At 47.0% G+C, this 25,791-nt stretch overlaps 1 protein-coding gene and 1 non-coding gene across 4 annotated transcripts in view; one reads left to right on the top strand and one right to left on the bottom strand.

The window, feature by feature from the left end:
- Window positions 1-6,793: 6,793 nt before the first annotated feature.
- On the top strand, window positions 6,794-6,865 carry trnas-uga. The gene has a single exon. It is a non-coding gene; the product is annotated as a tRNA-Ser (tRNA).
- Window positions 6,866-20,117: 13,252 nt separating this feature from the next.
- The window catches only part of nrxn1a (neurexin 1a), a 740,055-nt gene continuing 734,381 nt past the window's right edge, over window positions 20,118-25,791 (bottom strand). For all 3 annotated transcript variants that reach the window (XM_042333191.1, XM_042333192.1, XM_042333193.1), the window contains one exon: window positions 20,118-20,480. In XM_042333191.1, coding sequence (XP_042189125.1) covers window positions 20,194-20,480 — 287 coding nt within the window. In that variant the 3' untranslated portion in view covers window positions 20,118-20,193. The remainder of the gene's footprint in view (window positions 20,481-25,791) is intronic.

Genomic DNA, 25,791 nt, shown 5'->3' with positions numbered 1-25,791 from the left:
AGAAGCACACAGAGAGCAAGTACTGTACTCAGACAGATTCCACACCACTTGTTTATTATTCACGGCCTCGCTCCCTCCTACCTCTCTGACCTACTCTCCCCCTACTTACCTGCCCGTACCCTCCGTTCCTCCGGCTCCGGTCTGCTTCACATCCTCCGCCCCAACCGCCCGACCATCAGTGGCCTTCAGCCTCTCAGCCCCGAGGCTCTGGAAATCCATCCCCCAGTGCCTTCGCCGCTTCCTCCCTTTCCGCCTTCAAGGCCGGTCTCAAGACCTTTCTCTTTGACCTTCAGCCTTCAGCTCCCCTCTCGACTCTCTACACCCTCCTCGCTCCCTCCCTTCCCTTCCCTCACCCTGACCACTTCCCCCCTGCTCGGATCCTGACCCAACTGTCCAGAGCCTTGGGACGTCCTCCCGACGTGAAAGGCGCTCTATAAATGCAATCTTAGATTGTGCATACTGTTCAGTTTGGAACGAAGAGTTGGGTTGAAACGGTTAATGCTCATTTCACATAAAACTGTTCAATGTATTGCTGCACTTTTCTTTCTCATTTGGATGTTGTGTACCTCCTTCCCCTTTGTAATTTCTACAAGGCTTTGACTTAAAGGTTGTTCCTCACACCTCTACCATTATCCTCGCACTTGACGAATTTCATTCGGGATAAAGTGCCTCATTAGCTGACTCAAAAGCATGAAATACTCATTATTTGGGGTCTGTTTTCATCGGAAACTTCTTTTTTTTTATTAACGATCGGCACGCATGCAGTTTCATTGACGTCCATTATAATTGGCAAAAAAAACCACAGGTTTCTGTACCTATTCGCTTCCCCTCCTCCTCCTCGCCAGTTTTAACAGAAAGAAGAAAGGAATCTTGGCCCCCGGAAAGCCGGTTATTTCTTTGATTTTGACGGCATCGAGATGTAGCTTGCCATTAGTTGCTGCTCTCTGGTTAGACATAAATAAGAGGTCAGAAATTCTGTCGTTGGATTCTCTCCGTTAGTGCAGATGATGCTTACTGTAATAATGCGCTCAGCCCATTACTTGCAATTTTAGACCTTAGATTCTTCAATGCTGCGTTTGACAAAAAGTCGGTTCCTAAATGTACACAATGCAGGGTTGTGTCATTCAGAATGCATGCTCCTTCAGATAAAAACCACAGAGCCATACCCATTCCCATTACGTTAAAGATTTTAATTCCTTTTGATCTGTGCCCTCTATTTTCTACAGACACTCAGTGTTCAGCAGCTCCTCATGCCTCATTTATTCTTTTCTATTATGCATCGATTTGCCAGCTTTGGATTCACAGCGTTCACGCAAACAGAGATCCATCCCGATGAAAATTTTCCCCCAGAACATTGCAAATTTGCTGACATTTATCAGTACCTACCTCTTAAAATCTGTAATGCAAAATTGTAAGGGTAGGAAGATCCAACCTCCTCACTTAACTCTTCAGGCAGCACAGCAAATTCTAAAATTACACATCTATATTCATAGCGTCATGTATTATTTAGACTTGCCAGCTCAGGAAGTATAAATACATATGTGAAATAAGAAGTGCATTACCCAGCTGTCACTGGTGAACATGAGTTTTCAATGTCTCCCTGATACGAGTCCCAGTGTATCATCAATTTTTTATTGCAGAAAATCTGATGGTAAACGACTTCTGTGAGTAAATAGGATATGGCGGCTTAGCACGACTTACGACACTCCTGTGTGTTAGCAGCTACAACAACAACAGGTTTATGTTTATGCAGCGCCTTTCAGGTCAGGAGGATGTCCCAAGGCGCACGGCAACATCCCCAACCTTTCCTATTTCTGCTACTGTCGTCAACTGAATATCCGATTCTATTTCTGCCTTTAAAAACAGTGCGCAAAAAAACAGAACAAAAAAAAAACCTGGTGGGAACGATGAACCCGACACTTGAAGGCTTTCTGGGAATCAATTTGGGGATTTCTTCCCACGCAGCAGCGAGTCGAGTATCCGCATTAAATGGGTCCGGCCTTCATTTGCGGGTCTGTTCTACATTGCCCGAGAAACGACTTTATTTGTGTCCTTGTGTTCGATTCCCGGCAAGGCAAAATGTTGGGCAAGTTTCCTTGCCTCTCAAGCCTCTGCTCCGCCAATTGACTCACAACCGGGTTCGTAGCCAATTGGCGGATCGCTTGTCCAGGGGTAGATTACGGATTCAATCCCCCCCACCCCCTGCATAAGGTTACTACACTGGGCAATATATTTATCCACAATGCCTACTTTGCTGTTAAAACTAATGGCACTATGGCCGCACCAGGGTGAGAGTGCAAAAGCTAGACAGCTCTTAGCTTTTTAATGGCATTGCACCCGCAGTCCTTTCCTGACACCTTGCAAAACTGTAGTAGATGCGTGTGATTTAGTAACTACTGCATTGTTAACTGGAGAAAATGGGACTCGGTGCTTCTCTCGGGGTTATTCTGCTGAAGGTGCAGCGATACATGTATTGAAGCACTAATATTTAATCGCTGCACAAAGCCTGAGCGCACACCACCATGAGGAAGGTTTTCCCCCCACCAACCCCAAATCGCAAGAGATAAGGATCACCTATTATTCTCGTCGCAGCCCCTTGGGCGGTCAGCACGTGCAGCAATTGGCCTCCCTGAAACGCTGTTCACACGCAGAATAATACTCAAGTTTAAAACCTCTTCGTATAGCGGGTGGCGATTCACTCTCCGCTTAAGAGGAAAGTAAAGTTGTTTGCGAATCAAACGAATTTAGAGCAACAAAACTCCATTTATGCAATGCCTCAGGGTTACATTTCAGATTTACTTTAATTTTCCAACCCAGTTGAATGAAATCTCTTTTCGCATGGTGCTTGCTTCACAATGTCCGACTGCCTTATTTATATTCTGAACACTATTCCCCCCACAGAAACGTAGGGACATAGGAAAGTACAAGGCCAGGAAACATCCGAGCTGCCCGTCTGGCTGGTACTAAACTTACACTTTTGTTTGTCGAATTTAATCATTTTCCCTCAAATTTTATTTATTTTGTTACGACAATGGCCGTGGCTCACACTGCCTGCCGACACCCTATGGCCTCAGCTCAACAGGTTGAAGTTAAGGCTATGTTTTTTTCGGGTGTCGCTGCAGAACCGCTTGGCTTCGCCGAGCTGGACGGGCAACAGCGGGAAGTGGGTCTGAGTGGGGCTCTGAATGGCAAGCTACGCCACTTTCGCTGGTTAAACTTCAGCAGTTTCCGCCAGCTTAACTCCGGGATTCCCCAGGCCTTCGGCCATCTGGAGTCCACGTGGAGTCCTGTAGCTCAGTGGTTAGAGCACTCGCTTTGCAAGTGAGAGACCTGAGTTCAATTCCAGGCAGAGGGCGAAACCTTGGGCAAGTTTCCTTACTCCACACACCTAATAATAATCCCTCCAAAACCAAAAACAATAATAAATTGGTCATTTTCCATCCACGACTGTTTGTGGGACATTGCTGTGCGCAATTGGCTGCCGCGTTCGCCCACAAATATACAGTCAATCCACTTTACAGTATATTCTGTGAAGCACTTTGGGATGTCCTCCCGACGTGAAAAGCGCTATATCAAATGCAAGGATTATTATTATTATTATCTCTGCAGGAAGAGAGTGGATATTCCATTCCAGACACAGAGACATTTCCGTGTGTAGGTGGCAGACACATATGGGACTCTCAGTCTGGTTTGAATACCGGGTTTAAACACGGTGATGGGTTTTTGCAAGGGTCAGACACCAAAAAAATAGCCAAACAGGTTTACGTGTTCAATTGCTCAGAGAAATCACCCCCGACACTGATTAGGATTACGAATGCAATAAGTAAAACTAACTGGTGACACAAGAGTCTAAACCCAGCTCCTGTTCCCTACGAGAGGACAAACATTCCTCCAACTTGCCAGTGAATTCTGCATCGCAAATTGATAGGAAGAGTCGACATCAAAGGATGAAAAAGACAACATGCCTATGAGCATTTGACCCCCACAAGCCAAACATCTTTCACCTCTGAAATCCTCCCCGAAAGAGGATATTTTCAAATACAAAACATATTTTGACAAAGCCGAAAGACTGAGTGGACCTGTCAGAGTTGCAACCCAGAACTTTCAAGGTCCACGTCAACTAAACGATTTCTTTTTTCAATAAGTTTGCTGGATTTGTTTTCAGGGGACTTTTTTTTGTATTTATTATTCAAGCTTCGCTATTCAAACTGTGCAGTATGCAGTGTTTCTCCAGCAAGAACCATCTCACCCTACTCGGGTAACCATCTCACCCTACTCGGGTAACCATCTCACCCTACTCGGGTAACCATCTCACCCTACTCGGGTAACCATCTCACCCTACTCGGGTAACCATCTCACCCTACGAGGCGGATTCCTGACTGTCCAGTGCCTTGGGACGTGAAAGGCGCTGGACAAATGTAATTTGCTGTTGATGATGTTGTTGTGCTTCCAGGATATGTATCACCTTCTCAGATTTGCCGCAATGCCGTTCTCAAATATAAGGAGATGCACTGAACTCCGGTTTCAGACGTGACTTTCACTTTCCTGCCCTTGAAAGGGCAGAAGGCTGAGCGAGCCCGATGGGATTCAAACCCAGAAATCTCCCGATCTCACCTCCAGTGCTGGCTGACTGACTGAGTTACTTGAGATTCGAGCCTGAAAAAGATGCCTTTTCCGGAGAAAATCTTAACAAATTAAAAACGCACCACACACTCGGCCTCGCTGCCTAGCGGAACCCAAATTTGTCTGGATGGCCGTAAACTGGTTAATGTGGACGACAGTTGGTGATGTATGAAGAATAATAATTCTTGCACTTGATAGCAGAGGCTTTCCTTATCCAGATTTTTGTATCGCAAAGGCTGCTTATGACCCTAATGTGACTCACTCGGGTACTCTTGTCTCTCTGAGAAGATAGCTTATTATTCAGTGGTGGTTGCTGAGAAGCCTCACTGGGAATGGCCTCGTTACCCATCGCATTACAATTACAGCTGTCCACATCCAACTGGCAAATTAAAGGCACAAGGTGTTGTAAAACGTCGACCGATCATTACTGCACTGTCATTATTCTGTAGCTACCACAGGGTCACTTTAATCATTAACCGGTGTTGTAGTTATCTTTCTGGACTGGGTCTAATTGAGCTGCTGCTTCGAATCCCCATGACTAGTGCTTCTCCCATTTGAATATATTGATGCAGAACAGAAATGTTACAAGACCGTTTTACACACGATGCCACTGAATGTGAAATATCCCACTGAAGTCTTGTGCTCCCTCTGGACTTCCTGAGATAAATTGCTTTCCGAGTATACTACACCAGAGGACAGCGTCCATTACAAAAAAAAAAGCTCGAAAGTCTCTCTTTTATTGATCTGTTTGTCTTTGCTTTCTATTCTCCCTTCCTTTCCCTCACTATTATTCACTCTCTTCTGTTTTGCTGCGCTTTAGCTAGAAGAAAACGACAACAACAGGAACAAGTGCAGCAAAAAACACACACGCACACACACACACACACACGCACACAGATGATGGGAAGGAGAAGAATTTTTTTTTTTGGCAACAGCAGGTTACAATTAAGCTTTTCATTTTGCAACTCTAATTGCAATTTGCAATTTTAATTTCAATCCAAATCGAACAGAACAGCCACGATGGAGAACGCGGGATCTCTTATCCGGAAAAGGACCGTTTAGGCTTCAGGGATGAGGCTTTCTGCAGCTAAAAATAAACTTACACATTTGAGGCTTTCAACAAATTATGCCTTAGCCTGTGTACAAGCCGATATTATTATTGCACTTGCCTTTGATATCGATTGAATTAGATACCTGAGCTCCTATTTCAGTTGAACGTGACACTGGATAAATTATTCTGTTTGAGCATAATTATGGAATCAATCCCTTTCATATATCGTAGAGAGTTTGTAACTTGTTGCCAATGAAAGCGCAGTGTTACTGTAGTTTTGACTTTTAATCTATGCATTTATTACATCTCGGCTCAGCTACGCCAACTCCCTCCTTGTCGGCCTTCCCAACTCTTCCCTCCACAAGCTGCAGGTCATCCAGAACTCTGCAGCTCGAGTCCGCTCCGTGACCCCATCACCCCCATCTTCTCCTGGCTCCGTTGGCTCCCCATCCCGCAGAGGATAGAACTCAAAATCCTCGTCCTCAAAGCCCTCCACGGCCTTCCTCCTTATCTCTGTGACCTGCTGTCCCCTTATCAACCTGTCCAGTCCCTTCGCTCAGCAGACTCTGACCTGTTCCACTTTCACCTCGGTGGTCAGGCATTCAGCCTCTCTTCCCCCACCCTTTGGAACTCCGTCCCACAGCCCCTTTACCTTACTCTCTCCCTTGCCTCTTGCAAGGCATGTCTCAAGACCCTCCTCTTTGACCATGCCTTCGGCCACCCTCCTACCCCCACCCTCCCTGCCTTCCACCCCCTCCTGATCCCAACCCCCTGCTCGGGTCCAATCCTTGCCCGTCCAGCGCCATGGGATCTCCTCCCAACGTGAAAAGCGTTATACAAATGTAATTTGTTGTTAAACCCAGATAAAGCTGTCACTACCTCGAATCTCGTAAGCCACGTTTCATTCACTTATTCAGCATCGTGGCTGTTCAGTTCCTGGTTTCAGATAATATGTGTAATATTCCTTTGATTTGATGTAGCACCTTATCAAGTTGTTGAGACAACGCTTCACAGATGTACTGTAAATTGGACAGCGTATTTTTGTGGGTGCAATACGGACAATAGCACTGAACCAAGGATGTTTCATATAACTATGGCTTATTGTACAGCTTATTGTGGAGCCCTGTAGCTCAGTGGTTAGAGCACTCGCTTTGAAAGTGAGAGACCTCGGTTCAATTCCCCGCAGGGCGAAACCTTGGGCAAGTTTCCTTACTCCACACAGAGCCTAATAGTAATCCCTCCAAAACCCAAACCAATAATAAATTGGTCATTTTCAATCCACGACTGTTTGTGGGACATTGTTGTGCGCAATTGGCTGCCGCGTTTGCCCACAAATATACAGTCAATTCACTTTACAGTGTTCTGTGAAGCGCTTTGGGACGTCCTCCCGACGTGAAAGGCGCTATATCAAATGCAAGGATTATTATTATTATATATTATAAGGCAGGCTGCGACGAGGGAGCACTGCATCGCTGGTGGCGCTGTCCTTTGGATGAGATGTTAACTAACCCACGGTCTCGTCTGCCTGTCCAGGTGAAACTTAAACACCCTACAGCAATGGTTGAAAAGAGAAAGTGAGTTGCTTCTGATGTCCTGACCGACAATGACCAATTGATAAGGTTGATCTTTCCCTGCAGGGCTGCTCATAGTACATTACTGTGCACAAATTAGAGCTCACGGGTTCCTAAATACAAATAGACAGTCACTGCACGTGACAGTAAAATCCTGTGAAGTGCTTTGAGATGGCCTCCCAATACGAAAGGCGCTGTACCAAAAGCGAGGATTATGCGTGGATCGTTAATCTATCGTGATTTTGTTAGTTTGGTGATGTAGTATTATTGGATCCCCTTATATTTTAATTCAGTCTCGAGAACATAAAAATTCCTAAGGGAAGAACGGTAATCAGATCACTGGAGCGCAATGAAACCAGGCTACACTTCATTTCAAATATTAGATATAGAATAGGTTCGTCTACGCCAGATGTTTCAGACTTTTACGCATTTATGTTGCTGAACTCTGTGTCACCTCACAAGCCTGCGATGAGGGGTAAAAAAAATACGAAAACAGATTTCAGGGAGAAAAGAGAGGAAGAAACAGCGATGAGAAAGTGAGAGCGGAGAATAAATAATCCTTGCGTTTGATGTAGCGCTCGTCAAGTCGGGAGGACGTCTCAAAGCGCTTCGCAGCATTTTACAGTGAAGTACACTGACTGCGCGTTGTGTAGGCGAATGTGGCAACCAATTTGCTCACAGCAATGTCCCGCAAGCAGCATTGAAGTGAATGAAGTGTATTTTACGTGGGAAATGTTTTAGCCAGGACACTGGGATAAACTTCCTGGATAATTTCGGAGCAGCTGGATTTCTGAATTGTCTGGGTCGGAACATACAGATGTCTATTAAGAGAGAACTTCCCACCGGAATTTAATTTGAAGAATAAATTGGTTGCGATTCTGTAATTACATCAAACATTAAAATATTAACAGGCAATTATTTTTTTGGGGGGGGTTTCCTACAGCTGTTTCAAGAACGCTGCCATTATCAGCAAAGAGGGTACCACTTAGGTACTGGGCTTTGATCGGAAAGTGGGTGAACGCTCTGTCATGGAGGCTTCTGTCCAGACAGATGAACGTGCAAACAAAAGAGGAATCGTGCCAGAGGCAATTCTGCAAGCGTTAAGCCATTCCCCACCTCTCTGGATCTCCCATCCTGGATTATCAGGACTTTATCCCACGTGAAGCGGCACGATATAAAGGCAAGTTGTTCTTGTTGCTTTCAGTCACCTCCCCCCAATACCCCCTCACTGTGCCCAGCTCAGGCTCCAAGGCAGCCCCTGTGAAGCACGTTGAAACGTCCTCCTGTCGGGAAAGGTTGTACATAAAATTCTTGTTGTATTTACTCGAGTTTCTGTTACCTCCCAATCAGATTGGGTTCATGATTTGACTCGGTTTACTTTAGTCAGTTCCTCCTGGCCGTTATTTACTGTATCTACGAATCCCACCATTTATGCCTTTCCTTTGACTTACTCTTTTTCATACAGTTGTCACCTTGGATACCTCCCCACTCCCTCTCCAGCTCAGCATCATCTACAGCATATACAGTCAATATTATTATACAGTTGAATGTGAACAAGACTCCTGATTGTCTAACGTCAGCGCCTCAGCCTCTGGCAACATCAACCTCCATGGTTGCACACTTCAACTCACCAAGCCAACTCACAGCTGAACCCTCAACTGTCTCCTTACCCACATCCAAGCCATGACCCGCTGTGCCTTCCCTCACCTCCGTAATATCGCCCGACTCCGCCACTACCTCACCCCTCAGGCCGCTGAAACTCTTGTTCATGCCTTCATCACCTCCAGACCCGACTATGCAAACGTCCTGCGTGTCGGCCTTCCCAACTCCTCCCTCCAGGCAAGTTTCCTTAATCCACACGCCTCTGTTTACCTGGCGTTTAGCAGGAACCCGGTTGTTAGTCTATTAGCGGATCGCTTTTCCCGGGGTAACAATTCTTTCAAAAAGATAATAATTTGGTCACTCGATCCATGACTGCTTGCGGGGACTCTCTTCCCCCTCCTCGCTCCCTCCCTTCCCTCCCCTCACCCTGACCATTTCCCCCTTCCTCGCTCCCTCCCTTCCCTCCCCTCACCCTGACCATTTCCCCCTTCCTCGCTCCCTCCCTTCCCTCCCATCACCCTGACCATTTCCCCCTCCTCGCTCCCTCCCTTCCCCCCCTCACCCTGACCATTTCCCCCTGCTCGGGTCATGACCCAACTGTGCAGCGCCTTGGGACGTCCTCCTGACGTGAAAGGCGCTTTATAAATGGAATCTTGTTGTTGTTGTTGCTGTGCGCAATTGGCTGCCGCGTTTCACCCAGAAAATATACAGTCGATTCACTTTACAGCATATTCTGTGAAGCGCTTTTAAGAGACGTCTTGAAGATGTGATGAGGCGCTGTATCAAATGCAAGGATTATTATTATTATTAAATGTAAGGATTCGCAATCCTTAGTATAGAATCCATTTAAGAAATACTGCAGATTGGATCCCAATGTGTGTTTTGAGTCAGTTCTACAGTTTAACGGGTTACAGTGGGGTTTCTGTGTGCATTTGAGGCTTTCCTGTTTCTTTTTAAAAAAGAACATTTGGGTCACAGTGTAATACGACAGTCTGGGGAGATCAGGCCAATACTAGGATTGATTAAAGGAGCCCGCACACCAAACACTCTAACAGAGCAGGTCAATTGAAAGGAGAAAATATTTTATCCCCCCCACCCCCACACCCCACTTGTAATGGGCAAAATAATTAGCCGTAAATCATCATTTTCCAATAATTGTGCGCTGACAACACAAACAAATTAATCTCGCGCTCAAAATCATCCCAGGCACCCCACGTGACTTTCCCCCCACCGCCGAATGCGTCGACTGGCATTTCGAATTAGATTTCTAAAAATAAACGCATCAACAAATGTAATCTGAAAGTCACAGTCCCTTGAACATAGCTATTTACAAAGTGACAGCTCACCGAGCTCTGTTCTCTCCTGATACGGAACTCTCCCCCGACTGTGCTCTGCCAACACAGTCAATACCCCCCCCAGCAATCCACCAACAGCAAATCAGATTCCCCCCGCACCGCCCCTGACATACTTGCTGCGACGTAAACAGATGTGCGTGGAGTAAAGAAGCTTGTCTAAGGCTTTGCCCTGCCCGGGCATTGAACCCGGGTCCTCTCGTTTGCGAGGCGAGTGCTCTAACTAACACGCGACAAGTTACAGTCAGGTCTTCCCCCACCCCTCCCGGCACCCCCCACGACACGTGTGCGCACATGAGTTTTTGTGTGCGTCCGGTGTAGACAGCGTTCCTAATCCGGAGGTTCATGGAAGCTTCATCCAGGAAGCACGGGTGTGCACATTTCCAGCACTCCAACTGGACAGCAAATCAAATGGTGGATCACTGTCTGAATCTTCCTTTCCCAAGCCCAGGGGGCTCCCTTGCCATCACAGAGTCAGACCCCCTCGTCTCCAGGAGCTTGTGGGGTTCTCTTAGGCTCGAGCTGGGGGCTGGAGTCAAGAGGCATAGGGGCTGGAAGCAAGAGGAAGACTGATGACTATACAGCAGTGAGATCATCAAAGGGAGAGACTTGGCGCCATCGCCTGAATTACAATCTGCGATTGCTGGTTTGAAATCATTCAGAATACTCCATTCCTCGCCCCCACCCCCCACCTCCCGCCAACCACCGTACATGCCATGGAGTTGTCACTGAACTCAGCCACACGGACCTGCTAAGTCCCAGGTTCAATCCCCCCCCCCCCCCAACTCTACCTCCTGCGAGTTGGTTATCAATCTATCTGGCGAAGTAGCAACTGCAGCCATACGATTGAGGTTCAATCCCCACTCCCCGCCCCGTGCAAAAGATTCATGTGGTGCTCTTGTCAGACGGCAGAGAGCCTCTGGGCTTGGGAAAAGGAAGATTCAAGAGAGTGTTCCAGCACCTGATCGCTATCCAGTTGGCGTGCTTGAAAGTTGGGCACGAGTTTGGCTGCCGTGTATCACCAGACAAGTAGCTGGATAAAAATCCCGGTCTACATAAACTCACACGCACCAGCACCAACACCCCACCCACCACTCACCCGCCTTCATGGAGAGGACAGTGATGGGAAGAGTTTTGGGGCGGGGGTGGAACTAAAAGTATTTTTTTATTCAAAAAAAAAGGAACAAAACCAAAATAAAGATATCCTTGACAACCCCACGACATGTATTGAAGGGGAAAAAGAAACAGATAATCCTGAATGATTTCAAGACAGGAGTTGCATATTGTAATTCAGATGATGGTTCTAAATCCCTCCCTTTGATGAGCTTAGTGCTGTATAATCACCCCAGGGAATCTCTGTTCCCTGTGTTCAGCCCGACAGCCTCTCTGATGTTGCTGCAACTCGTTTAGAACGTTTGCGAAGTTTCACCGTAATTAAGCATAATCTCACAATAAACACGATGCCTTTTGTAACCAACCGCGACGTGGCAAAGTCACTTTTACATTCAATCGTGCGGCAGCGGCACACAGCCTTAACGTGGAGCAAACCTGCCTCTTCCAATTTGGGAAACCGATGGCCAATCTTTATTAAGATTCTTCTCCGTCCTGGCTTCCGAACGTTAATCCTCCCACCTCCTCGCTCTCTGTTCTACCACCCGCCCTCCAGGTCAATAGGGTAGAATAACCCCACTCCTCTGTAACTTTAAATACCGAGGTAACAAAAAGACAACCTAATGTTCCCAATAGGAAATCACAAATAGCGACTTCTTCTGGTACCCAGATGTCCGTCAATATTAATCCCATGGGGACTTCACTCTGATCCACCCCTTGAAGTGGCTCCAGTGGGGCAGAATTCTCGAGAGTCAACTTGATGCACATCTGGTAACCAGAAAAAGCGACTGCAGTGGTGTCGGGTTATAAGGCTCGTGGACTATTAGGCCATCACCACTAACACTGGGCTTGGCCTTCGGGAAGCAGGAAGTGACATTGGGTGACCACCCGAAAGTTGGTCTTTTTGTTAGCGGACGTAGGAAGCTGAAATGGCTGACTTGTGGGGCGGAGGGGGGAAGAGAGAATCAGGGCCCTGTGACACCGCTTCCTGTGTGCACCATCTACGTTTGCCTAGAGAGCGATGTCGGCGGGAATCTAATGAGCTTGATGTCGGACGCTTTAAGCCCGAGAGCTGGCCAAGGTGGGCAGCCAATGGGCTGGCCTCACCAATGTGGAGGGAATGGGGTCCACACCCCAACAGGGTCGTAACCAAAGAACCGCGTTGTAATGGCGCTACAGTGTAATTACAACTTCCTATTTATAACTATTGTTTTTTTTTTAAGACCCCACTATTTATTCAATTATTTGTTCGGCTTCGCCAGAAACATTTCATGAGGCCCCATTAATTTGACACTGCTACACGTTCAAACTACAGCATGACAGCAAATTACGGATGAGGAGAAATAGAGCAGAGAGAAGAAAAAGGAATAAATAATTGAAAAAAAAAACCTCATTCAGAATCAAGCTGAATAAAGCGGAAGGATTGTCAGAAACTTAAAAGAAAAACAAAGAAACCGAGCAGTCTTTTTTGTTTTGCAGGAGAGAAGCATATCAGCAAGAAAACAGTTATCTGCGCCGCAAGAACCACAAAATCATCATCATCATAATAATAATCATCAGGTTCATACCGTGCAGAGCACAAAAACAAGCAAAAGATTATACAAGGCAAAAACTGATGCGCATTCACTCACACTTGCCAACGGAGACTCACTCAGGCTACATGGTGCAATCCCTCAGTTCAATGACGCCCTCAGTCACCACTGAATTGGGATTCCCTTCCATTTCTTTTCACGGTCAATCGAGTTCGAATTCACCCACTTGGCAGCCAGTTATTCCAAACATTTGACTCAATAATCCTGTACGCCAGGAGAAACCTGCAGCCTCTGAACCTGAAAACATGGTGTTCATCATCAAAATAGATGTAATTCAGCTGTGGGGCATTGACTATTGCAATTTGAGTGCTTAAATTTTTATTGAAGTGACCTAAACTCTCATGTTTATTTCTGGGTTTTCTTCACCTCTTCTCAGTGCTGCTGTTATTTTTTCGACTGGTTTGCATTTTCATGGGACTTTCCCTTGCAGTTAATTCATCGGTGTCAAACATGTAGGTTGGGTTAATAGCCCACAAGCAAACCATATGCCAATGCATATAGGTGCCCTTCATTATATAATTAACCAATGAAAGTGTCACCTTGGATTGGTGGCTAATTGCCCAGTGAAGGGTCCCTGTAAGCACCTGAACATGATTAGCCCATGGGCTGTTAGCCCAACTTGCATTATAGACCTTTTTGAGGAGCCAGCAGAGCTGAGGGAGGATGGGGTGATTGGTTTGAGGCACCTGGTACGGGAGAGAACATGGGAAGCAGAGTTCTGGAATAGCTAATTTACCAAAATAACAAATTTGGATTGCAGGATTTTGCAGGACTGCAAATGCCCCCGAGGCCCCACAGCTATACCATCTGAAAACATCTCCGAAGCGCTGGGTTAAACCCTACCTCGCGTGTCTTCATGTTTGCAGTTACAAAATATTTCCAAACCCCGATGACCGACCCTTGGCTTCTAGCGTTCACATCTCAGATCCTGACCGCAACGCAAGAGTGTTTCATTTGCTCCAATTATCAATTGGAGTATTTCTAAGATACAGAATTACAGAAAGTGTTTGGATTGCAATAAAATCTGATCACTTCTCATGCAAGTCTGGCTCCGGCCTGAGCTCTCACAGTATGAAACTGGGTTTCCCATCCATTGTGACAATATTTAAATGCTAAACCGTTCCTGCAGCTAATCTGACGACCACAATAACACGCTCACTTTGCTCAGCGTGTCTGCACAATGGGATGCTGTTGGCATCAAGGCAGGTTGGGCATATTGCCTCAAACCAAACCTTTGTATCGGGATATTTACAGATTCTACGAGTTTAAGATGAAAGGCTTCTCTTCTAAGAAATGAAACGACGAGTATTTTACACTAATGATAACAATGATATCAGAACATGACAGCAGAAGAAATGAAGTTGGTCATTCGACCCACGTGATCTCATCCTTCCAAAATACCCATCCTACCGTCTTCCCATCACAACAACTAGCCTTTGGTTTAAGATGGTTTCAGTGCTTTCCTGGCAACCTGTTCCGGTAGTGCACATTGGATTAAACCTTTGGTAGAACATTAGATGACGGATAGGGCTCCAGTATTATGGAAAAAAAGCTATCGACACTTATGAGTTATTAGCCCATCCCTAGGGTACAATTGGTGTGGAAATGGATAGGGGTTGGATACAATTGGTGTAAAATATTCAGTAAAAATTATATAAACAATCTTGCACTTGATTGTAGTGCCTTATCACGTCATTAAGACGTCTCAAAGCGCTTCATAGAATATATTGTAAAGTGAATTGACTGTGTATTTTGTGGGCAAAAGTTTGTAAAATATTCCATCAGACCTGTGCTGAAGAAATCCTGTAGCGTATTGGTCAGAGCACTCGCCTGGCAAGCGAGAGGACCCGGGTTCGATTCCCGGCCGAGTGAAACTTTAGGCAAGTTTCCTGACTCCGCACGCCTCTGTTTACCTCGCAGTAAGTAGGAACCCGGTTGTTAGTCAATTGGCGGATCGCTTTCCAGGGGTAATAATCCCTTCAAAATAAATTTTAAAAATAATAATTTGGTCACTCAATCCACGACTGTTTGTGGGACACCTCTGTGCGCAATTGGCTGCCACAATTCGGCCACCAAACATACAGTCAATTTTCTTTACAGTATAATCTGTTGCGACGTCTCAGTGGCGTGAAAATGCCCCGTATCAGATGCAAGGATTATTATTGCTAATATTACAAGTTGCTCTACCATTTACTTACTGTGGAGTCCTGTAGCTCAGTGGTTAGAGCACTCGTTTTGCAAGTGAGAGACCTGAGTTCAATTCCAGGCAGAGGGCCAAACTTGGGCAAGTTTCCTTACTCCACACAGAGCCTAATAATAATCCCTCCAAAACCAAAACCAATGATAAATTGGTCATTTTCAATCTGCGACTGTTTGTGGGACATTGCTGTGCGCAATTGGCTGCCGCGTTCGCCCACAAATATACAGTCAATTCACTTTACAGTATATTCTGTGAAGCGCTTTGGGACGTCCTCCCGACGTGAAAAGCGCTATATCAAATGCAAGGAATATATATAATATATATAATTGCTGTGCGCAATTGGCTGCCGCGTTCGCCCAGAAACATACAGTCAATTCACTTTACAGTGTGTTCTGTGAAGCGCTTTGGGACGTCCTCCCGACGTGAAAAGCGCTATATCAAATGCAAGGACTATTATTATTATTATTATTATTATTATTATTATTATTATTATTATTACGAGTTCCCCTTCTGTTTGCTTGTGTGTTTGTAGGCGGCGTAGAAAATGAAAGTGTATGTCACAAGGTTTCTATTATAAGAAACATTTTATTAACAGAAACAGTAAATTCCACGGGCTTAGCATTTTCAATAATGGTTAACTTGGCTTTTGCAACAAAATGTTCTTCCAATATTTATCACACAAAGCACTAGGGAGGACGGGGCGTTGGCTTGTTTTACTTTTTAACCTTCTTTGAAACGCGTCATTTCAGAAGTAAAAGTCCATACAGTTTGAAAACGAGAGTTTTGTCAAAACACACAACACATTACAGTACCAAACAGTATCAACCTACGTGAGATCTGGAAACTGCCATGCGTTACGGGGCTGTAGGTAGTTTAAGACGCAAGGTGGTTGTGGGGAAGGTAAAGGGGGTGCGGTGGGTGTGGTGGGCGGGTGGAGAAACCAAGTTGCTTTGGAGCAGTTGTCTCAACCAAACCACACCTCAACCAAAGGTGCCAACCACCTTGGCTTTCGCGCGTACTGCGTGCGAGCTCAGATGCGCGCTGGTCAATCTGTAGGAGATTCAGTAGGATTTCCCCGTACGCTCTTAAGGGCGTCCCTGACTGTCTCGGGAGCGTTTAGAGATGCGGAGATCGGTTCAAGTAACACGAGACTTTTGTTTTTCTTCTCTATCCGGCTTTTCAACCGTTGACCCCTGTCAATCAGTTTAGCCGGGGTAGGTCCTGTGGTGTACATCGTCCTGTGTCACCCAGACCACGCGATCTCAAACCAGGTGCAAATGTCACTCGTCGGCTTTGCCGGGTGATTCATCTCACGCTCACGCCTCTACGTAGGAGAGACCGGTTCTGACGAAGAACTGACTCACTTTCAGTCGACTCACTTTCCTCTCTCCATAGATGCTGCCTGACCCTGACCTGCTGAGTGTTCCCCGGCCACTTCTGTTTTGGTTTAGAGACTTCCTCAGCCGTGTCTGAGCTTATGTTTCCTGGTGGCGAGTCGCTCGACTCTAAAACCACCGCTGAGAGCTGCGCAGCAGAGAACCAGAATGTCATCGGGAAAGGTGATGCCCCCGTCAATATGGTCTAATCGTGCGACACTATCTCCTGCAGCAATTGTGGGATTATAAAGCATTTAAAATACCTTTTCTCCCACCCCCTCACCCACCCTTCAATGCTAGGATTAACCGTGGGAACCACGTACATGGCTTACATCGCCTTTCTGTTGTCTCTTTTCCGCATTCGTGCTAAAGAAAAAAAAAACTGATTGAAATACGCGTCAAATGGAACGATGGTTCTGCGCGCTGACCTCCGTTTATTCCAAAATGTCCCCACGTGTTTGTGCTAAATGTTCGATCACTTTTAAAGGAGAGTTTTCGACCAGTCGTTTTACGTCTCGGCGAACCAAAACCGAAGTGGCTGGGGACGAACAACAACAACAACAACAAGATTCCATTTATTGAGCGCCTTTCACGTCGGGAGGACGTCCCAAGGCGCTTGATAGTTGGGTCGGGACCCGAGCAGTGGGGGGGAAATGGTCAGGGTGAGGGGAGGGAAGGGAGGGAGGAGGGGGGAGAGAGTCGAGAGGGGAGCTGAAGGCTCGGTCAAAGAGAAACAACTCAGCGGATCAGGCAGCATCTACGGAGAGCGGAAACAGCGCGAGTCCACGTTTCGGGTCCACAACCCCTTCGTCAGAACTGACCCGAAACTCCTCCCTCTCCTCTCTCTTCCTCTCTCTCTCTCTCTGTCGATGCTGCCTGAGCTGCTGCGTGTCCGTTCCCGGCCACTTCTGTTTGTGTTTTACAGATTTCCAGCATCTGCAGTAGTTTTGTGTTTTATTTACGTCTCGGACGCCTGATGCGATTGCATTTTAATCGGGGGGTGAAAATGCATTTGTCTCGATTTCTCGGGCGCGATGCCACGGGGAGTAAAATGATGCACGACTCCGCTCACGTGCCAGTGTTGAAAGAGTTTTTTTTGCCAAATCACGTTTTCTGCGGCGAACGCATCTCATTCAAATAGAGAACGTTCAAATGTTTTCAGTCTCGCTCTCTCTCTCTCTCTTTCTCTCTGGCGGACAGGATGCACGCCACCCAATTCACGGTTTGGCGTTTTAAAAAAAAACCCTCCACAAAATCAAAGCGGGCGAGAAAGTGGTAGATTTGTAAATAAAAAACACACACGGGATAAATCCGAAATAAACTATGCAAAGCAGCGAGACCTGCATTCCGGCGACAGGATTGCACGAAAATCTTAACTTGTTTTTATCCTTTTCCCCCATCTCGTGGAGTCCTGTAGCTCAGTGGTTAGAGCACTCGCTTTGCAAGTGAGAGACCTGAGTTCAATTCCAGGCAGAGGGCGAAACCTCGGGCAAGTTTCCTTACTCCACACAGAGCCTAATAATAATCCCTCCAAAACCAAAAACAATAATAAATTGGTCATTTTCAATCTACGACTGTTTGTGGGACATTGCTGTGCGCAATTGGCTGCCGCGTTCGCCCACAAATATACAGTCAATTCACTTTACAGTGTGTTCTGTGAAGCGCTTTGGGACGTCCTCCTGACGTGAAAAGCGCTATATCAAATGTAAGGATTATTATTATTATTATTATCCCCTTTTCTGCCGACGATCTGCGGAGTCGGTTTGCGGTGTGTGCGGTTCGGGATTTGGAAGGGGGCTTTTTGCGGATGAGGCGATGGTTTATCCGTGGCGTACGGCGCGCAATGAATGTCTAATGTCACGAATTGCTTAAAATGTCACCAAGGTGGACGTGGCGGTCGGCGAGGAAGCTGTAGTTGATTTCTGAGTGACTGCAGACACAAAAGTACAACGGTTCCCACCAGGTGATGGCTCCCCTACCGCTTGAAGCTAATTTTAAATTCCTCCTTCCTGTTTGAACGTATGAGCATCTATTTTCCTCCCAGGAGGTCTCCGAGCAATTCAGATGGTTTCCCTTCAAGTGCACCCTCAGCATCTAATATATTCCCTTTGTATTTGGTCCGGAGTAGATTATAACAGGGCTTTATTGCTGTGAAATCGTCCAAAAATAACATAAAAAGCCAAATAACGCAATTTATATAGCTATTTACTTTAATGTTTCTTACATAGAACTTTCAAAAGGGAGAGTAAAGGACTTTATTGTCTGGTTAAAAAATGAAAATGCCCATAATGATTAAACAAAAAAAAAGAAGAATCAGAAACAGAAAGAAATAATCAACTGATTTTTCCTGCAATGATCCTGTCGATATCTGGGAGGTGTTCCATGAAGCAAAGTACACTGATACTGAGCAATACTAAAATGCATCTCGCAAACAATCAATTCCGCTGGTTTCAGCATTTCTTTTTCCCCCATTGGGTTGCAGCAAACATATAAAAGGTGAACGAATTGAAACCAATTTCAAAATTGGTCGACTGAACAGAAAAAAAAATCTGTGTTAATTTCGCAGCAGTATTAACCCTCATTTCGGGGGTAAACTCTTTTCTCACACAACGAGGAAAACAAAAACCTCAGGAAAAACAGAAAAGAGATTTTTTTTTTTTTTAACCGCCTCGGCCGATAACGAAATTTTCCGCTTAAATCATATTTACATTCATATGTATAACCCTCCTACATACATGGTAGACGTTCATTACAATGGAAATTAAAAAAAAAAAAGTTTTGAGGCTGTTAATGACGGCTGCGTTGCAGAAATCATCAATAACTTCAAACCTGGACTATATTTTAGCTACACTATAACATTACGTTTACCAAAAATGTCTGGATAGCAGAGATATTTGCATTGTCTATACAACAAGGCTATAAAACATCACTCATCACAGTCCAGAAAGCACATGTACGTGTTTGTATAAATGTATGTAGTAACATATTAGCGTGCATGGAAATTTTCAAATGATTGTATCTATGCTTTCTTTTTATCTGTATATATCCGGGCCTTACATTTCAGGTTAGATGAAATTAAGGCTTCCTTACTTCTTTACAACCAGAAAGGCATTATTCCACTTTATACTACTTTAACATTAGTCTTGTTTTGTAGCCAGTACTTAAAACACAGGTCTCCCGTTGATGCAAAGATGATAAACCCTTTACCTTCTAAGGTCTCTGCTAACAGTAAGTTTCTCGAAGTAGTAGGACTTCGGTTATGTTGCACAATTGTTTTAGCGCTTTGGCTGAAAAATTCATGACAACAGGGTAGAGATTTCTTTGTGCAATGTCGTTAATACTCTTCGTTATGAACGCTTCGTATGCTGTTGCCTCCCACAGTAAAAGTCCAAGACAACGAGAAGACAGAGCGAATGAAAACACTGTGAACAATTAGGAGACTCCGAACCAGCTTGAAATGTCAATGTTTTACTTCACAAACCGTTGTCTTTCCTTTTCCAATCGCGTCACTGTCTTTGTCCTGTGTGCTTTGCAAAAAAGTAAATCAGTTTTGTTTGTTTGTTTGTTTGTTTTTTGTTTCGTTTCACCGTGCCTTGGGGGGGGGGGGGGGTGAAACTCAGATGTTTTTTTATTTGTTTGTTTGTTTGTATTTTTTCCCTCTCTCTCTCTATTTTTTTTTTAAAAACACGAGCCGTCTTGCTTTACAAGTGCACGATTCAGACGTAGTACTCCTTGTCCTTGTTCTTCTTATTTTTGCTGGAATTTTTGGCATTGTTCACCTGCTTCTCTTTCACCACAGCCCCGTTGGACTGCGCGGAGTTGCTGATGTAGTTTCTGCTCTCGTCCACGTGGTAGGAGCCTTCGTCCCTGTTCCTGTACTTGTACATGGCGTACAGGAGGATGAGGATGCAAAGGGCGGCCGCCGCCACGATGCCCACCACCATCCCGGTGGTGCTGCTCGACTCCCGAATCACCTCGGCCGTGCCCGGGAAACCTCTGCCCCCTGGTCCGGTGGGGTTCGCTGTGGGGAGATCGCCAAAGAGGGAAGCGGGTTAAACTCGGGAGTCCCGTGCGTGCGTGTGCGCCAGCGCGCACGCGAGCGCCCCTCGGAAATAAATCGCTCGGAAATAAATCAGGTGTTGTTGTTAGGGAGCAGGACGGCAGGTGCTCGGGGGGGGGTGGGGTGGGGTGGGGGGGGGTGGGCGCGGGAAGGGAAGCTCAAGTCAGGAATCTATCGGCGCGTTTGTATCCGGGAGCCCGAGCTTTCGAGTCGCCTTCCAACACTGCGTTAAGTCGCTCCGGTTGGTGACGTGGAGGGTAAAGCAGGTGAGAAGAGCGTGACCGCCACCAGAGGGAAGAGTGGAGATAGGATCCTCTCTCTCTCTCTCTCTCTCTCTCTCGTGGAGCTTCAGCCGGACACCGGCGCGGAAAAGATCCGGACGTTTTCGAGGCTAATGCCACCCCCCGTTAAGACAACCAGCGCCGTCGTGCTGGGCAACGCGAGGCGACACTCCCTCCACCACCACCACCCACCCCACCCCACCTGCAACGTTTCCCCCCCCACCCACCACTCCGCTCCCCGGGAATCAAAGGGCATGACAGGGTGGCAATAATTTAAGGCTGGGCGGCGTTGAGAAAGGGGCTGAGAGGTGTGAGCTTTAACTACTTGGAGGAGCTGCTGGTAATAATTGACACCTTCTGTTAATCCTGGGGTGGGTGGGGGGGGGGGGGGGGGGTGGGTGGGTGGGGGGTTGTGTGGGTGGGGAGAAAAATTTGCTCTGCTCATGAGAGACGGACACTGCTGTCTACCCGTTACTTCGTTTGAAACGGTCCCCGTCACACACACCCCCCACCACCCGCACATCCACACCCCCCCACCCCTACCCCCCCCCCACCCCCACCCCGGAAAGAAAAAAAGCAATACTAAAGCGATATTATATGCGCTTAAAAAACAGCCACACGAGCAGCTATAATTGGTTAGAGAGCAAAGCATTTCGACATCCGAACGTTTTATCTCGAAAGTATCAAAAGAAGATCAATGCTCACCAGAAGAGGTCAGTCAACAAGTTGTGTGTGTGTGTGTGTCCCACCGCCGCCGCCCGGTGAAGTTGCGTGAAAAAGAAAAACGGAAGAAAGAAAGAAAGAAAGTTGTATAAAGGACGGTCTGAGGAAGATGACGACGACAGCAACAACAACAACACGATTCCATTTATAGAGCGCCTTTCACGTCGGGAGGACGTCCCAAGGCCCTGGACAGTTAAGACGGTGTAAGACGGCGGCGGAGGTGGGGGGTGGGGATGGGGGGGGGGGCCCGTTCGGATTTGTTTCTGATCATCGCATTCGAAACACACAGAATTTCTTTCAGGTCCGCTCCGCTCGGGCGTCCGTTGATGGCACCGCGTCGAATTCCTTATCACGTAAGGATACTTGACCGTCGTCCGTTAGTTAGAACAAGGGCTTCTGGTTTTCGGAGGTGAATTAGATTTTTGGAGTTCATCTTACGTGGTTTATCAATCAGTTTTTTTTGGGGGGTGGGGGGTGGGGGGGTGGGGGGTGGGGGGTGGGGGGTGGTGTGGGGGGTGGGCGCGGGCGCGGGGAGGTGGGGGCTATCGTCACTTGTACTGAGAAGTCGTGCCCGCTCACATGAAGTGCCCTCGCACAAGTTACGCAGTGCCCCTCTCCTCTCGAACGCCTCACCAAGACTCGCCCGGGCACCCAGGGGAGTGAGGGAGAGGCAAAGAGTGACTCTTGCCCAGTTGGCCCACCAGGACCAAGGGCGAGCGAGCGAGTGAGCGAGGGAGTGAGAGAGAGAGAGAGAGAAAACCTCTCCTCAGAGTGACATCAGGACAGGTATTTATTGGAATAAACACCAAATTTGTTTTTCGTCTTATCAAAAAGTGTCTGTTTGCTCAGGGTTTATCGGTTAAACATAATAATAATATAATATAATACAACGGTATAATACAATAATATAATACAGTGATATAATAATACAATAACATAATAATATAATAATCCTTGCATTTGACGTAGTGCCTTATCACCTGATTGAGACGCTTCACAGTATGTACTGTAACGTGAATTGACTACATATTTTTGAGGGCGAAACGTGAAAATCAGAAGCCCCTGAGATCACACTGTATTTTTTTTAACCACCTCCCACCACCCCCACACCCCTCCCTCCCAGTATGTTTTAACGAGGCGGGTGGAAGCGTGCGGTCTTTCCAACGTCCTGTAATGGGAGTGTTAGAACCGAACGCCTTGTAATTGAGGGCTGAGGGCGGGGGTGAAAAACATCTTCACCCCCGCTGCCCTGCCCGGGGCGAACGTGACTTGAGACCCATGACCGTCGTGTGAAAGTCGGCGCTTTTTTTTGGGTTTCGTTTCGAATTCTTCTTCGAAACGCCGCTCCCCTGAAAACGCTTTGCCGGTTGCGAGAGAAGAAACCATCTGCCCGGGTACCCAGTTCGCAAAAGAAGGGGCTTTGCTCGTCACTGCCAATGTTTGGCCCCCTGACCGCTGACCTCCTCTCCTCTCACCCGGACACAGGTCTTGGAAGACACGGACGAAGCTCTTAACGAATTTACCTTTAACCCTTTTGCTTAGAAAACACGAAAGAAAAGACAGGCCGTTACGTGACACGCTTTGCGCCCACAATTCCAGCTTGACAGCCAAGACCCCCCCCTCCCCACCTCCCCGGTCGAAGACCTCAGTGCACCTCGGGAAGTGCCTCTGGTCGGTGAAAAGACATTTACTTATTACCGGTTCCTCTGTTCGAACTGTCAATTGCCACCCGCATTGTTATTGACCTGGTGCTCACTTAAAGACAAAGCAACGGCTGCTGAAAGCCTGGCGATGGAAATCCTTCAAGTCCTCTCGGGTTCCCAGATTCAATTAGTTGTATAATGGGAAACAAAGTGACTGAGTCGGCCCTTCTAATTGATTTGAATATAATGCCTTTATCGCATATCTGCAGACGCTATTTCAGCGATCGGTATGTACTGCGCCGCCTCTCGTTGCCTTTTCCCATTCATTTTGCGGTTCCTTTAAAGTAAAAAAAAAAGGGGCAAAAAGAAAAGGTGTGCGTGTTTGGGCGGCGGCGGTGGGGGTTTGGGGGGGTGGTGGGGGTGTGAGGGGGGGGGTGGCGGAGTGGGAGGAGGGTGGGAGAAGAGAGAAAGAGCGAAGGAAAAGAAGGAAAAGACACCCCCACCCTCCCCACGATAATTTTCTTCTGAACGCACATCGTTATTTCCAACAAATCACGGACTGATTTGAAAACGCACCGATCGGAAATAAATCCGCGAATTTGAACAGGGCAACTCGGCGTTGGAAATGAATCCCCGACGCAAATGGAACCTTTCTTGCTTTGCTGCAATCGGCAAGATTAAAGGCCGTTTTCCGGTGGGAAATGTAGGTACTGCTTTGTCTCCGAGATTGGCCAATTAACCTTCATTATGTGTAAAAAAACATTAACTCGAACCTGTTGCGCTATGGCAGTCAGTCTAATCTTGCAATTCTAAACTAAATCGAAAACTGCAATCTTTCTCTCTCTCTCTCTCTCTCTCTGTCTCTGTCTCTCTCTGGAACATGACCTAATTTTGCCTTGATACTGACTGTGGTTGGGAATAGGATTTCTGCAGCTCATTTATATTTATTGCGTGTTTCAGTCGCCCTGTGTCGGTGTGAGAGTAATTAAAAATTGCTATTCGGGTTATGAAAATGAACGGCTTCTCCTGGGCCACATCTGTGCTTCAGAACAGGTCCGGGAAGATGGGCGAAGACGACAGTCCAAGCGTCCCACGCAGAGGTAGACACTGCGGCCACAGTGACCATCTTGTCGCCGAAGACTGAGATCCTCCCAACGAAGCAAGAGGCCCAATTCAAGGGCAAGACGGTCGACTATCAACCAACCTATCGCCTCCGCCCAGGAATCAAACCCAGGTCCTCTCGCTTGGGAGGCGGAGGCTCTAACCGCTAAGTTACAGCACCCCCCACCCACCCCCCACCCACCCCCCCACACAATACTTTCTTGCACTGACTCAAGAGCACAGAGTGTTTTCAACACCGAACCATCAAAATTGACGGCACAGAAGGTTGCGCTGTCTGCGCTGTCTTTTTTTTTGAAAAAGAGCAATCCTTTGAGTCCTGCAAAAGCACGATCTCCTGTGCGGCTTAGCCCCCCAGCTCGCTGCCTTGGCTCCGCCATCTCTCCCCAACCCCGCCACCCCCCCTCATCCTCCATCCCACCCTTTGTGGGTCAACCTTCAGCCACTTTGCTCCCCGCTCTTTGGAATTCTGTCCCTAAACCGTTTTGCCTCGCGAACTCTCCCTTTCCGTCTCTCTTTGACTCAGCCTTTGGCCTCCTCTCCGCCCCTCCCCATTTCTCTCATCCCGCTCGGGCAACCCATCTCGGGTGGTGCGAGGGCGTGAAGGGATTTGTATGTGAGGGCGAGGACTTTGAAATTGATACGTCGGACAGGATGCGGGTGGTCAGCAGAGCCTGGAGAGGGTTGGGGGCGACGGGGGTGGTGGGGGGGGGGCGTGGGGGGGGGGGGGGGCTGGGTGCAGAGTATGGGGCGGATGAGGACGTGGAGTTTGGGTATCAGCCGGACTTTGCGGATGGTGGAACTGCGGAGCAATGCGAGGAGGGCAGAACTTGCTCACCACGGATAGTAGTGAGACATTTAATGACATTAAAATGATTACTATTGACACTTATTTAAAATATTAAAAAATACCATTAAAATTATTATCCAACTGTATTCAAATCTATAAATAATATTGAAATGAAGGGCGCGCGGGAGGAGGTGGATTGGGTGGAGCGCGTGAAGACTTGAGGAACGCGGATGAAAGAGTCGAGTCGGAAATTTGGTCTGTGGGGTTTCAGGAGAGTTTCCATTCACTCTCCCGTCGCTGAGCCTGTGAGGGGCTTCACTAGAGCTTTGCTGCTGTATTAAATTACGCTTGGACTGAAAGGTCTTCATTACCGTATAATTAGGTGGGGCGGGGGAGAGGGAAACCATATTTTACAGATGCAGCTCTCACACACACAGCGGCTCACACACACACACACACACAGTGGCTCACACACAGACACACACACAGCAGCTCTCTCACACACACACACACACAGCAGCTCTCTCACACACACACACACACACAGTGGCTCACACACACACACACACACACACATACAGCGGCTCACACACACACACATACAGCAGCTCTCACACACACACTCACACACAGCGGCTCACACACACACACACACAGCGGCTCACACACACACACATACAGCGGCTCACACACACACA

Source organism: Callorhinchus milii, unplaced genomic scaffold, assembly GCF_018977255.1.
Source record: "Callorhinchus milii isolate IMCB2004 unplaced genomic scaffold, IMCB_Cmil_1.0 Scaffold3, whole genome shotgun sequence".
NCBI lineage: Eukaryota > Metazoa > Chordata > Chondrichthyes > Chimaeriformes > Callorhinchidae > Callorhinchus > Callorhinchus milii.
This window is presented reverse-complemented; position numbering and strand designations above follow the sequence as displayed.